Below are 14137 nucleotides of genomic sequence, written 5' to 3'. Positions count from 1 at the left end.
AAGACTTGGACAAGAAGATGGTTCATCATGAAAGGGTGGTGAGAAGAACTGAGAAAACACATCTGTAGGGCAGGGCAGGAAAACATCCTGGTAATGGTTAACAATGAGTTCTCAAAAAAAAAAGGGGGGGGGAGTACCAGTTTGTAGCTGATTTCAATTTTTGAAATTTTCATTTGCTGATTCCAGCGGTGTAAATCCTCCCATTGTGGTCAGTTTCAGGCTACTGACCTACTTCATCTGCCAGCAAAAATCCAGGAAATCGGACAGTTGGCTCAGAAGCCAGAATGAGGCGGCTCTGGCGCATCGCTGAACACGCCCAACAGGAAGAAGATGAGCAGTGGGAGAAAAGGGAGACACGGTTTAGAAACAAAGAAGGGGGGGTGGTGCGAATGCCAAGTGAACCGTAAGAGGCAGATAAAATAAGATCTCAAATAGCTGATTGAGGATTTTGAGGAAATTTAATTCTCTCCAAACCTCAAACTGAGCCAACATTTGGAAATGTCCACCACCTTTGACCCTTAATCAAAGCTATTGCTTTGGATACTGGCTAAATTGTGGAGTTTGGAAAAAGTCCCCCGAAAGGTTGCCAAGCGGATTCCAAACGCTGGCAGCGGGATGGGCCTCGGGGGTGTGTGTGTGTTGGGGGTTGAGGAGCATCATTCTGCTTTTCCTGACAGAAGATGTTTTATCTTGGGCTCATTTCTTTCCATAACAAAATGTAGTACAGTTACCAGTGCTGGACTGGTGACTCTCCATTACAGGCAACTGGGAAGCCCTTTGATTCTTTCCTTTTTTTTTTTTTTTTTAAGGTTTTTTTAATTTATTCAGAGAGAGAGAGAGAGAGAGCGAGCACGAGCAGGGAGGAGGGGCAGAGGGAAAGGGAGAAGCAGAGTCCCCGCTGAGCAGAGTGCCCGATGGGTCTCCATCCCAGGACCCCAGGATCGTGACCTGAGCTGAAGGCAGATGCTTAACCCACTGAGCCACTCAGGTGCCCTGAAGCACTTTGATTCTTAAGTTGATTTTGGAACACCTTCTGCTTTACTCCACAGAGTGCCAATAATTTTTTTTTCAGAAAATTAAAAAAATCAATTTCATTTTGAGAATTGTAAGGATGCTTTTGAGTCATGAGGTGCTGCAAAAGCTGGTTTGGGTAAGGTGTAGAGAGAACCAGCCTGAGTCTCCTGCTCCCAGGACTGAGGCAAGTCCACACAACCTGAATCACCCCCCGCCCCCCGGCCGAGAGATTCAGTTTGAACAAGCACTTTCCCCCCCATTTTTGCTAAAAGATGGCAAAATATTAGGGTGTGTCACTTGATACCAGTGACAAAGAACTGACCCAAAACACAGGCTAACCCAAAGTGTAGCCAGGCTCGAGAATTTCGTGCAGGGTTTTTTTTTTTTTTTTGGTAGTAGTTGGAAGTGTATACCTTCTCCTGAGCAGCTTTAAATAAACACCTGTATTCCATTAGATAAAGCGTACACATTTATTTACTTAAACTTACGGTCTAGCTGACAGCTTCAAGTCAGGAATGCACACGTTGTCTTCACCACAATCCACCAGGATGTGAGCCTGTGTTGTGCAAATAGGCATCAGGAATAATCTGGGAAAACCTGAATTGCATTGTTTTTCTTTAAAAGTATGAAGAATTCCACAAATTAAACCAAAGCCCTCATTTCACTCTGCATGATTCTGCCCCGCTAGACACCCTGGGCGAGGCAGTGATCTCCCGATACAGCCTCATTGACATAATAGCCCAATTCCCATTCATTCTGCAACGTCCCTAAAGAAGGCCTCCCTGGCAGTGTTTTGAGGGTCACAGGCTGTATTGTTTCCCTTACAGCCAAAGTTTGAGCAAATTAAATCTTGGTTGCACAAGGGGAAGGGCTTCTGAAAACACGGTGATGCAGTGTTTCAGGCAACACGTCAGGGAAATCTCCCCAATGGGATGAGTTCGTGCGCAGGAATGCGAACAAAAGAGGCTGGGTTTGGTCTTAGGTCACAGGAGCGAGGCCCAGGGCCTGACCGAGAACCAACCACCCCAGACTGTCAGGGACCTACCTGCTCGGTCACAGTGTTTTCCCGGTAGTAATTCAATATTGGTTTCACTTCCAGGCCTTCTTTAAAGGTGGATTCATCCAAACTGTAATTCAAACTAATGTTGATTGGAGATAATTTATCTCGGAATTCAGTTTCATCCTAGGGAAAATAATCACACACTCAAGGCAGGCTCCGGGAAATAGCTACAAGATGTTAGTCTGTGAAAGGCAGGCGACGTTTGACTTTGGCCAGTGAAAGTGAATGATCAATGCTGCTGATCACGGCAGCCCGCTTAGGTTCATGTGGGATATAGTAGGCAGCTTAATTAATGCATGTTCAGGGATGAAATTGTTTAGACCTATATGCTTCGGGAGGCAATCTTCAGGTTCCCACACAGATGGGTCAAATTGCAAAGGGCAAAAAAAAAATACTTATATATGTAATAAATGCCATGGAGAGTTTCATGAATTGGGATTTTTGCTTTCATGAGGTTGGCAGCATTTATGAGTCCTTTTGGTCTCAGGGGGAGAAAACATCTTGATTCTCCTCCTCTCTTGTCATCTCTTTAAGCTCACATGAATTTCAGAGCACCTTCAGTGCCCTTGAAGTTCCCTCAGAAAAGGAAATAGAACCCCTTCAGAGTGGAGGGGTAGCACGTGCAAAGGCCCTGAGCACACAGGAATGCCTCAGACCACACAGAGGAAATGCCACCTTCAGATGTGTGTCAGTCACGGTCATAATGAGACTCAAGGATCATGCATCCAGCTTTTCATTCTAGAGCATTCTAGAGCGTGTTTGTGAACTTTGCCCTCACTGGATTCTCTCACCCCCTCACTAAGTCCCGTTAAGGAAGGAGACAAAAGGAGAGAGAGAGAGTGATAAACCCCACAACTGCTAAGAAGCTGGAATAATAGTGTTATAAATATTTTGGCTCTTCATATTTGGCTTGGAGTTATTGTAAATATACATAAATTATATTTATTTATATTTTTATATATAAATTATATATATTTATATCTATATTATACATATATAAATTACTTTCAGTAAAAGCGTTGATTTGCCTAAACGTTTTCCCAAGTTGGCTTTGAAATGCACATTGATAACATCTGGCCAAACATACTCATGTAGGAGAAAAATTCAAATAAATTGCGTTTAACGTTTATGGGTTTTTTGGGAGGGAGGCGGTGAGAAATGAAAACCACCTGAGTTAGTGCTAGTATCAGGGTAGTGTGCAAAGCAGAAAGAAGCCCCGGGAAGGAACAGCCACACACCATCAGGTCAGCTGCCTCGGAGCTCGAGAACGGAGCCAGGGGCCTTATAATAAAGTTTGCTCCTATAAAAGGAAAATAGATGTGAATCTCTGTGGACAAGTATGATGATTCAATAGAGAAAAACGGTTGGAATTTGACTCTGAATGTTAGAGGCCAGAAAGGTGATTCTGGAACACTTACTCGAAGGTAAACCACAAAATCCTGGCATTGGAGGGATTTCTGCCGCTTTACGGGGAGGGGGAAGATGCGATGTGACTGATGGTTGTCAAGGAAGAGCGTGCGTTTAATGGCTCCTTTTTGTTTCAGGGAGTCTAAGTGCAGCTCGGCAGTCAGGCCTAGGGACAGAAATAGAGCAAATAGAATCAGGAAAGGAAAAGTATTCAGTGAATGCAGTGCTTGAATGAATTTCTATTTCAACTTGCTTACTCAGAAAACATTGTTCTCATAGTTGGATCAAAAACAATACACAAGCTGGGAAAAAAAAGTTTTAGAAAATACTCTCCAAGCTGAGAACCTTGTTATGTAATGGTTTTACACCGTCATGATTATATTTGTTTTTACAGATAACATTAACGCCAATCATTCAAGTAAGAGTTACGTAGAAATTTCCACATATACAATAGAAATCTTAATATTAAAAAAGGGCTCTTTCAAAGTTTTCTATGGTCTGTGCCAAGAAATGCTTATTGGTAACTTTTCTTGCTATGGTACGGGAGTGTAAAAATGAAAACATGCTCACCTATTGTGTTGGAAATGCTCTGGCCTGTCACAGACGCACATACTCTTAAAGAGAAGCTATGGAAAGCAATAGTCAATAATGTATTGGTTAGTGAAGTTTTGAATCTGAAGTAGAAACCTTTATCTCACCCAAGACAAAACGAATACCTCATTTTTACTCTGTATTTCTCATTATACACACACACAACTAACTACAGATACGTATATTTGTAAAGTCTATCCATCTATCTATCTCACCACTTGACCACAACACTAATACAATTAAGACGGGTAACATGAATATGTCGGAAGATATTTAAAGTAATACTTTAAAGGTAACTGATTTAATCAATGGATTAAGTAATCAATTACTTGCTGCTTTTATTCCATAAATACATATGAACCCTGCCCCTGTGTGAGGGAGGGAAGAATTAGGCAGTGCAGGAGGGGAACAGCCAGCGGTAGAACTTGGAGATGAGCAAGAACGTGACTCCATTCGAGGAACAGGCAGAAATTGAGTCTGGTTGGAGCAGGGCGGGGAAGCTCAGGGAAGCGAGGCTGGTTGGGTCGATCTTCAGGGAACAGGGCTTTGAAATTCATGTTAAAGAGTTTGGACTTCATCCTAAGAGGCACGGAGCAGCATGGGATGACGAACCCCTATCCCCACTTGGTTTAGGAGGAGGAGGGAACCCGGTGGTAGGTTGCTGGGTGTGGGTACAATTTGGGGGGAGAGAGAAAGAACAGGAGGAGCTGAGCGTGGCTGTCTCAAGCTAGGTGGGCACCATGATGTGGCATGTAGACACAATAAAAAAAGGGCAGACGTGCACAAGAGACACTTGATAGTTTTGCCTGGAACATGACCTAAACTCAATCCAGAGAGATGTCCGCCACGGCTCGTAGGATGACTTGCCCTGGGACCTGTTCTGTGGCCAAAAAGGGAAATGAGAAATGACCAGTCGTCTCTGCCTGGCTTTGCAGCATGTGCTCACGTCCCTCCTGAAAAAAGCCCTAGCAAGCCAGCATTCGAGAGGGGGCTTTTCCACATTTCCAAGAAAGTACAAATAGGAGAACATACTTAAATATGATTTCAAGACAGTCTTAATGATTTTACTGATAAAATACTATAGTAGGATTTGAGTATTTCGACAGCATCCCAAAGCTGTAAATAATCCCTAATCATACTTTAATTATGTGTCAGCTTCCTGCGTGGAATATAATGAAAATGTGTCACATCTGGGACTCATCTATCTGCCGTGACCTCAGTCAATGTCTCCCTTCAGGGTAAATAATTTGCCACATGCCATTAAGCCAATAGTTTCCTGAGATGTCTCTGCTCTTCCAAGTGCTTGTACTACTTCCCCCGAGAAATCACAAATTCCAGCCCACTTCTACTTCAATTAGAATTATTTAAGAAAGATGGAATAGTTAACCCTATCTTTACATTCTGCAACATGTCTGGCTTTCAAAGTCGACATTTTTTCTGTGTCCCACTTTTTTTTTTTGGAGGTACCTGGTTATGTGTCAAAGTCAGAGACAAAGTTCATTCACTTTTACAAGAGAAATTCCTATTTGTAATGAAATTATCAGCCTACGTAAATTAAAATAATTTTATATACAGCCTTTTGTTGAACATGAACAATTCAAAAGCAATAAAGTTTTTGGAAAAGAAATAAATGACAGCTCTGGAGGTAAACCTTATTTTTCTTTGCAAGAAAGTGTTTGTTTGATGGACAAATGATGTCAGTGGCTGATTTATGAATTATATCAATTACGCATCAATGTAGTTCTGTATTTCTTTCTTAGTTCTCCCTGTTTACCCCCTTATCAGTAACTGGATGACTGTGACTTTTTTCATACAAGTTTAAAACACCTGCTACAACGTACTGAATTATTGATAACAACACCACCTCAGCCTACACCTGCCAGTTTATAGATGTCTTTCACAGAAAAGTGTTGCCAAGTCAAAACGTTCCAAGCACCTTGTTCTGATCTAAAAGGAAAACCTTGAAATTTTATAGTGCTGAACCAAAATATTCATTTTTTTAAAGAAAATGTTTATTATTGGGGTGCCTGGCTGGCACAGTCTCTAGACCACATGACTCTTGATCTCAGGGTCCTGAGTTCAAGCCCCACATTGGGCGGGGAGCCTACTTAAAAAAAAAAAGACAGTCCTATCAGATATTGAAAAATGTTATCAAGTTATGATAAATAAAACATTATTGAGAAACTTTTTATTATGAAATATAGTTGATATGTAATGTTATATTTGTTTCAGGCAAATAACACAATGATTCAACAGCTCAGTGCTCACCATGGTAAGTGTAGCTACCATCTATTACCATACAAAGTTCAAACAAAATTACTGACTCTATTCCCTATGCTGTCCTTTTCATCGCTGTGACTTAATTTGTTACTGGAAGTCTGTACCTCTTAATCCCTTTCATGTATTTTGCCTATCTCTCTTAGCCTCTGCTCTCTGCCAAGCACCTGTTCGTTCTCTGTGTGAGTCTGTTTTTGTTTGTTTGTTTATTCATTTTTTTTGTTTTTTAGATTCCACATATAAGTGAAATCATGATAGTTGTTTTCTCTGTCCGACTTATAATATCTTAGCATAATATCCTCTAGGTCCATCCATGTTGTTGCAAATGGCAAAATCTCATTCTTTTTTATGGTTGAGTACTCTTCCACTGTAAATATATTTACCACATCTTCCTTATCCATTCGTTTCTCGATGGACACTTGGGCTGCTTCCATATCTTGGCTACTATAAATAATGCTGCAATAAACATAGGGGTGAATATATCTTTTTGGATTAGTGTTTTTGTTGAAATATTCATTCTGAATTTAGCAAAACATATATTGTACATTCACTATGTGTTTTATATACCAGAGAATTAGGTCCACTCACAAGACTATATCTAAATATAAAGTACACTTGAGTTGTCAGGAAAGCTGTGACCTATAATTAATTAGAGTTAAAATTGCAAACTTGAATTTATGATCACATTCAATATGATACATTAGTCTGAATAGGTCTGATTGGAACAAAACATTAAATCACCGTAGAACCCTCATCACATAAATTCTAAAGGAAATTCTGTCTATAGTGCTTCTAATACATCAGAAGTTAGAACAATACATGACAAATCCTCCTAAAGCAGCCCTGACTCAATGCACCGTTAGAATAATGATACTGTGATTTAACGGTGTGCATAGCCATGCATGATGGAGAAAGAATGAGGTGGATATGAAACAGGATTTAAAAGTACAAAGAAATTCATTTTTTTTTAATTTTATTGATTTGCTTTAAGTAATCTCTACACCAAATGTGGGGCTCGAACTCACGACCCCAAGATCAAGAGTTGCATACTTCTGTGACTGAGCCAGCCAGACACCCCTCATTTTTCAGTCTAAGCACTTTGATTTGATTTCAGTGACAGCAACTATTTTGCATAAAGTTAGGCATATTGGAAAAGGTTTTCTTACATTTGGAAAGTGGATAGTGATGGTCTTTCACATTTGTCAAATGAAATAGTTTACTAAATACTTTTTATTTTTTTTAATTGATTAATAACAATATTAGTATTTATTGTGGAGGTTTTATTATTTTTTCTAATTTGGAAATGCCAGTAGCAGATACTTTATAAGACTACACAGCTGTCTGAAAGACACATCCCAGGTAGCCTTCTCTTAAATGGTTTTCAAGTATAGAATACAAGGTTATATCATATACAGACAAAAACTCTAGGAAAACAAATCGACAAATATCTGTCAATCATTTTGGAAATATTGACCTAAATTCCTAAAATAAGTTTAAAAAGTATCAGAGAAACACATTCTAGACTAAAACAGCTGTTAACTTTCATCTTCAAGTACCCTGAGCCACCATTAATTCCAAATTTTTGCATGTGAAAATGAAATGTTTTTCAAAGAATGCATGTGATAGAATGAAATAAATACATAAAGACATATTTATTCATTTGCCCACACAACAAATTCCATCTTACCTTAATAATATGATTTAATGCAATAAGGAAAACAGCCCATGAAAAGAAACATTTTCTTATAACGAAGTAATATTCTTTCCATAAAACCAAACAGACCTCATATCTATTAAAAATACTTAAAATTTCATTTAAAAAACCCCTAAGAATCCTTAGAAAAAATGACCTAGTTTAAAATAGCACTTTATGTCAGAGCATGCCACACCCAGATACTTGAAAGCATCCAGCGTAGGGTCCATTCAGTTGTGCATGTGGGACCACCAGGCTCTTTGGGGAAATACTGAAGTCTTAGCACTCTTGCCCAAGGAGCTCCCACAGTTCATTTCCATGAATCACACCAGGGTAAGGACAGACGCTGGCTCTTTCACATATTTTCTCAGCTCAGGTTTTCATTATAATACTTTATGGTTTTAAACCATTTAAAAATGTGCTTAGGGCATTTCCCAGCTACTTTCAAAAACTGGTAAAGGAGAGGGCACACCTCCCGGAATTGGGGAGTGCCCAAAGGACGTTTTTTGAAAGACTTCTTCAAGGTCTTCCTCACACCCCCACCCCCAGCCCCGACCTCCACCCACAAAGGCTTTGACACCGGTATGAACTCTTGTCAAAAGGCCATCAACAACACGCTGAGATTGGGTGGAAATAAGTTCTCTGGGTTAAGACTGGTTTGTTTTGCATTCTGACAGTCTCAGGAACTGAACATACTGTCTGAGTTAGACCACACCTTCTGGAAAATGAGGGCAAATCTCAAGCACTCCAAGTATTTGTTGATTTTTCAGAGGATATACCCCGTTGGCATCACCCAATAGGACAGACTTCTGACCTTTGAGGACCCACATATTGAGAAACAAAGCGCCATATTCTCAAGCTCTGTTACAACCGAATTCCATTTGTAGTTCTTTCAGATGACCAGAAGATTGAGAAGGAACACTTTCAGAAGTGATAGAAATCTTGTTCTCTATGGCCCACCAAAGGAACCATAATTCTACTAATATTCGTGATGATGAGATCAGGGCCACAACAACAGAGTTGAGAGCACAAAAATTGTTATTTTTACAATTGTCTTTTGTCTAATTGTGCACACTAAATTACAAAATGGATGTATGTTTTCAGCACAGGAAACTGAGTAATTGAACCGAAACCTGACTATTAAAAAAAAAAAAAGTCTGGAAAGGGGTATCCATAAGCATATGCAATTGTAAAAGTCAAGGTATTTTTTCTATTTTCAGTTTGGTTGATATTTATTTGAGCATGCCAAGAATCTAAAAGAGAGCTCCAAATTTTGTTACATTGGGAATTTCCACAAATGTTTTTATGCTTCTCCTTTCACTTGGAGCCTGTAGGTTGGAGAAGTAGCCTTCATGTGATAAGTTAACAATAAAAGATCAAGATAAACATCATGTGATAGATCCTTCTTCTTCTTTTTTTCGAAAGACTAACTCTATTTTTTTCTATATCTGTATTTGTTTCAATCTCTATATCCTGAAAAACATGAGTGCACATTCATGCCTCCCATTCCAGGTGAGTAGCACAAGAAATAGTCTAGCTTTCCTCCTTTCTGTATTTGTATCTTTCTTCTCTGACTTTGAGAAATATTGCTGCCGTTATCCTCATCGTATTTGCTTACATCTTTGATCTCTCTGAATATTGTTGTCTTAAAATTTTTTTTTGAGCATAGTTGGAAAAAATGTTACATTAGCTTCAGGTGTACAAGTTAGTGATCTGAGAAATTTATACATCACACTATGGTCACCACAAAGTATAGCTGCCATCTGTTCCATTACATCACTATTATAACGTCATTGACTGCATTCCACTGCTCTGCTTTTATTCCTGTTACTTACTCATTCCATAACTGGAAGCCTATATCTCCCTCCCCACTTTACCTATTTTGTCCAACCCCCACCTCCATCCTTTCTGACAACCATCGGTTTGTTCTCTGTATGTATAGCTCTGTTCTGTTTTTTGTTTATTCTTTTTTAGATTCCATTTATGAGTGGAATCATATGGTATTTGTCTTTCCCTACCTGACGTTATTTCACTTAGCGTGATACCTTCTAGGTCCATTCATATGTTGTCTCAAATGGAAAGATCTCATCTTTTTTTTAATGGCTGTGTAATATTCTAGTGTGTGTGCGAGTGTGTGTGTAGAGCAATATATTGTATATATTGTAATTTGTATATATAGTAATATTTTATATGTATAGTAATTCTCTGTCTATATATATCTATATCACATTTTCCTTATCCATTCAGAAAGATGAGCTCTTTGTTACTTCAATCGGGTGCACAGACCCACGGCACAACACGGGACCCGAGCTTCTCAGAGCTACTCTCAGGCCCCACCCCGGAAGCTGCATCATCACAAGAGGCCCACGTGATCTGCATCCGCATCCGGGTTTGAGAGGCACTGGGCTAACTCACCAGGCCACCGCTGACAGAGACTCCGGAATCTGGCATGTTTTATTCTCCAGATTGATAATCATTGGGTGCAGCAAAAGCTGGGCGTCCACAGTCACCACTGGCCTCGCTCTGCAGGGAGAAGACACAGGGTCACAAGGAGCCACATGAGCGACACCCCACTGTCGGAGCCCACTGCCAACATTCCCAGCCTTTGCGCCAAGAATTTGCCTCGCTGCGTGAACAGGTGGGCTCCAGACTTAACTCGTTACCTAACACACACGTGGTCGCTCGTGAACGCCAGCGAAGGGGGCTGCGGGTCTGTCAAGCAGAACCGCGCTCGCAGGGCTGCTGTGTGTGGGGTGGGCTCCAGGGGTTTGGTGAGGTCGCTGTGAAGTGCGCTCTGGGATCTGCTCTACTCGTATCTGAGGACACGCATCCTTCTGTACTCACTCATGCCTGTAAGCCCTCGAGTTTGTAAGTTGTCTTTCCTGATGGGCCGATGGGTTTTGATTCTGAGGGATAATTTTCTATCCATGCTTAGTGGATTGGGCTAAACGCCTGAGGGCGGGTTGACAAGATCATGGCATACTTCACACAGAGCCGTGGTTCTCAGTCCTGACCGCAGGACAGAAGCACCGAGGAGTTCTCCGAGGGGTCAGAAAACCTCAGGGGGTCAGGGCCGGGCATCGGAACGTTAACCAAACCCTCCAGGTGGTTCTAATGTGCAGCCAGGCTTGAGGAGCCGCACTAAATATTCAGGGAAGTCAATTTTCACCACCCAGGTGAGGATAACGAGACAAGCAAGTAACTCACTGGGGAAGGGGACTGGGCAGTGTTTAAAGCTCTGTTCTAAGACAGGAAAGCTAAGAGCCAAGTCTCCAAATGAGAACGTAAAATGAGGTTGTGCTGGGTAAGTTTTCCTCTGAGGGGATGGAGGGCCATGCTTTGGGACGGTGTGTGTTTAGGGCACAACTTTAAACAGTTTCATGATTACCACATGGAGCCCCCCTGGGAGTTTCCCCAAACTCTTTTACACTATTTATCTGTGCTTTGTTACATAATTTTGTCTTTAATATTGTGTTAGTCCTTGAAAAAGCAGACAATAAGACTGAATTAGACCCGCAGGACAATCACTGGGGCAAATACCCATGAGGAAAAAAAGGGTGGGAGGGAGAAGGCTGGCAGCCAGCTGTCAGACTGTGACGTAGGTAGGTCTGGTCCCTGTGAAGGAGTGAGGAAAGGAATGGGGGCTGGGTGGTAGATTTAGACCTTAGCGACTAGAGCATGACAGTTCATCAGCCCTGAGTGGGGCATCATCATGGCCACCACAAGCATAGCCTCATCCTTTAGATACCTGAGCTTTTCAATCATCTGATTCTCTCTGACCCACAGTGGTGAGTGGTGGGTATACATCAGTCTGTGAGTATGTCTTGGGACTGATGAAGGAGAAAAATCACACTTACTTGAGGAGACCTAACTTTAGAATTGCTCTGGGGGTTGGGCTAGGTTAGCATTATGTGCCCAGAACATGTGGGGCTCTTCTCTGCCTTTTGTTTTGATATCCTGATCTAATGTCTTGAATTCCTATAAAATTCTTTTTAAGAAGAAAAAAGAATCTAAACTTTTTGAGCACCACCTGTCTACCAGTAACTTACTATTCTGTGTACTTTACGTGCAGATTCTCATTTAATCCTCATTTAATCCTCTTCACAAAATTAACTTCTAAAGCGAGTGTTGTTATCCCTATTTAATAGACAAAAAATCAGAGGCTCAAAAAGTTGTAGGACTTGCCCAAGTCTACACATGAGTGAGTGTGTGGAATGGCTAGGCTTTTGAATCTAGACCTGTCAGATTTGAACTGTTGTTCAGTAGTTGCTTTTGGAGTATTAATTCCTGATACATTCCATTCCCTAACTTAGTCTCCACACCTGATTTATAGAAACCTCCTCCCTCTGGTACCCCTTCTCTATAAGCACATTTTAATGCATTTCCAAAGCGAAGAGAAGAATTCAGACATAGTACCATCTAAAGAATGCATCATTTTATAAGTTCTGCTAAGATCCATATCTTCATTTAACATTATGTTAGTACGGGCTGGATGTTTGGTCATGAGGTATGATATTAAAAAGAGAGTTGAAAGAAAGGAAAACAGGTGAGAGCAAAAATTCCTCCAAACTTTAAAAAGAGCATCTAAATGTTCTCCCAAGTAAATAGTTGGGATATACTCTTGAAGGCAAAACTAGTGGCAAAAAGGAAATGCCCTTGAAACAATTAGAAGAACATTTGCATACCACAAACCACATACCTGTACACAGCTACTTTTCCTGTCCCGAATGCACCTACAATTAAATCTAAAAAAAAAAAGACAAAAACTGAAAACACATGCACACATTTTAAAGAAACAATCTAAGCTCATACTCATTAATAGCATATAGCAATTCCTGAAATGCAGATTGTAGAGTGAGGCTCATCCAGAAAGAGCAGCAAATTGCACCTTCCTTAAGACATTCTGGAAAGCATGTTGGAACTTCACTGTAACTCAGTAGGACATGCAGACCAGTAGATCTCAATCCCTTCTGGACTCAGGAATGCCAACTTTCTAGAAATGCTTTAAAAATGCATCATAACACCATTTCTCCTATCCTCCAGATTGAAGGCCTACATTTTAAGGAAAGGGAAAGGAAAAAACCATGTGCTTTAGTGCCTGTATCAGGCATGTTACACACCTGTCTTCCCTTTCCTTCCAGCAACAACCCTGCAAAGCTGGTCTTATTACCCACAATGTGCAGCATTTTGACTGTCAGTCCTTTTGATACAACCATTTGCTCTTTATGAAGCATGGATGGTGCATATCCTCTTGGCAAAGAGATTAGTAGTTTATGAACCAATTGATGTGTCATTATAATTACCTTAAATAACAGCAACAACAATAATAAGTAACACGTGTTGAACATGTACCCTAGGCCAGGAATTCTTTTGAACATTTGACCTTAATTATTCCTAACAAGAAGCTAGGAAGTCTCTACTATTTGCACAGTTTTGCAGCTGGGTAAATTGAGGCTTAAGAAGGTGAACCTATAAACTCACTGAAGTCCACACTAGGCGAGATGTGGGGCTGGTTTATGGCAGTGCTGGGCGACAGAACAATCTTCGGCTGTCTGAGGGGTAACGCTCACACTGATCGCAGTGCTTGGCTAATACGTAGGTAAAGGGGTCTGTTTTTCTAAATCTCATGTGTGATGGTGATTCTTGGTAGATGCACCCAAACATACAAATGATAACAACTGAATCTGCAGAGTAAAATTTAGGTGTTGATGTGAGAAAACTGTCCCTGGTAGAAATAATGGCCACAGAAGAAAACTTTGAACAGTTGAGACCATAAGTGGTTAATCCTAGCAGAGCAGAAATGAAAATGAAAAAAAAAAAAAAGGAGGGGAACTTCTCTGGCCAGTCCATATGGAAAACCGATCAAGGAATTAAATTGGTTTAATGGAGTTTGCACAGGAAAATGATTTGTAGCCACGTTCCCTCGGCACTCACCTTTCCTGGACGTAGGAGCAGCATTGGACTGCAAACATGATTCCCCTTGGAGGCCGGAAGTGCCCCTGGCCTGAGCCCTCAGCTAATGATGGATGGAAGCAGGCGATAACCAGAACGGCAGCTTCCTTACCCCTCCATGACTCTGGAGCATGTCCCCAGCT

General features: G+C 40.8%; 1 protein-coding gene across 2 annotated transcripts in view; it reads right to left on the bottom strand.

The window, feature by feature from the left end:
• The window catches only part of ITGA8 (integrin subunit alpha 8), a 172566-nt gene that overhangs the window by 63908 nt on the left and 94521 nt on the right, over positions 1-14137 (bottom strand). For both annotated transcript variants that reach the window (XM_026479018.4, XM_026479019.4), the window contains exons 14-19: positions 12742-12787; positions 10458-10565; positions 4052-4107; positions 3493-3647; positions 2060-2197; positions 1503-1570 (exon numbers count right to left, since the gene is read on the bottom strand). In XM_026479018.4, coding sequence (XP_026334803.2) covers positions 1503-1570; positions 2060-2197; positions 3493-3647; positions 4052-4107; positions 10458-10565; positions 12742-12787 — 571 coding nt within the window. The remainder of the gene's footprint in view (positions 1-1502; positions 1571-2059; positions 2198-3492; positions 3648-4051; positions 4108-10457; positions 10566-12741; positions 12788-14137) is intronic.

The sequence above is a fragment of the Ursus arctos genome, unplaced genomic scaffold (assembly GCF_023065955.2).
Source record: "Ursus arctos isolate Adak ecotype North America unplaced genomic scaffold, UrsArc2.0 scaffold_30, whole genome shotgun sequence".
NCBI lineage: Eukaryota > Metazoa > Chordata > Mammalia > Carnivora > Ursidae > Ursus > Ursus arctos.
Note: the sequence above shows the minus strand (reverse complement) of the source record. Positions and strands in the feature narration are given on the sequence as shown.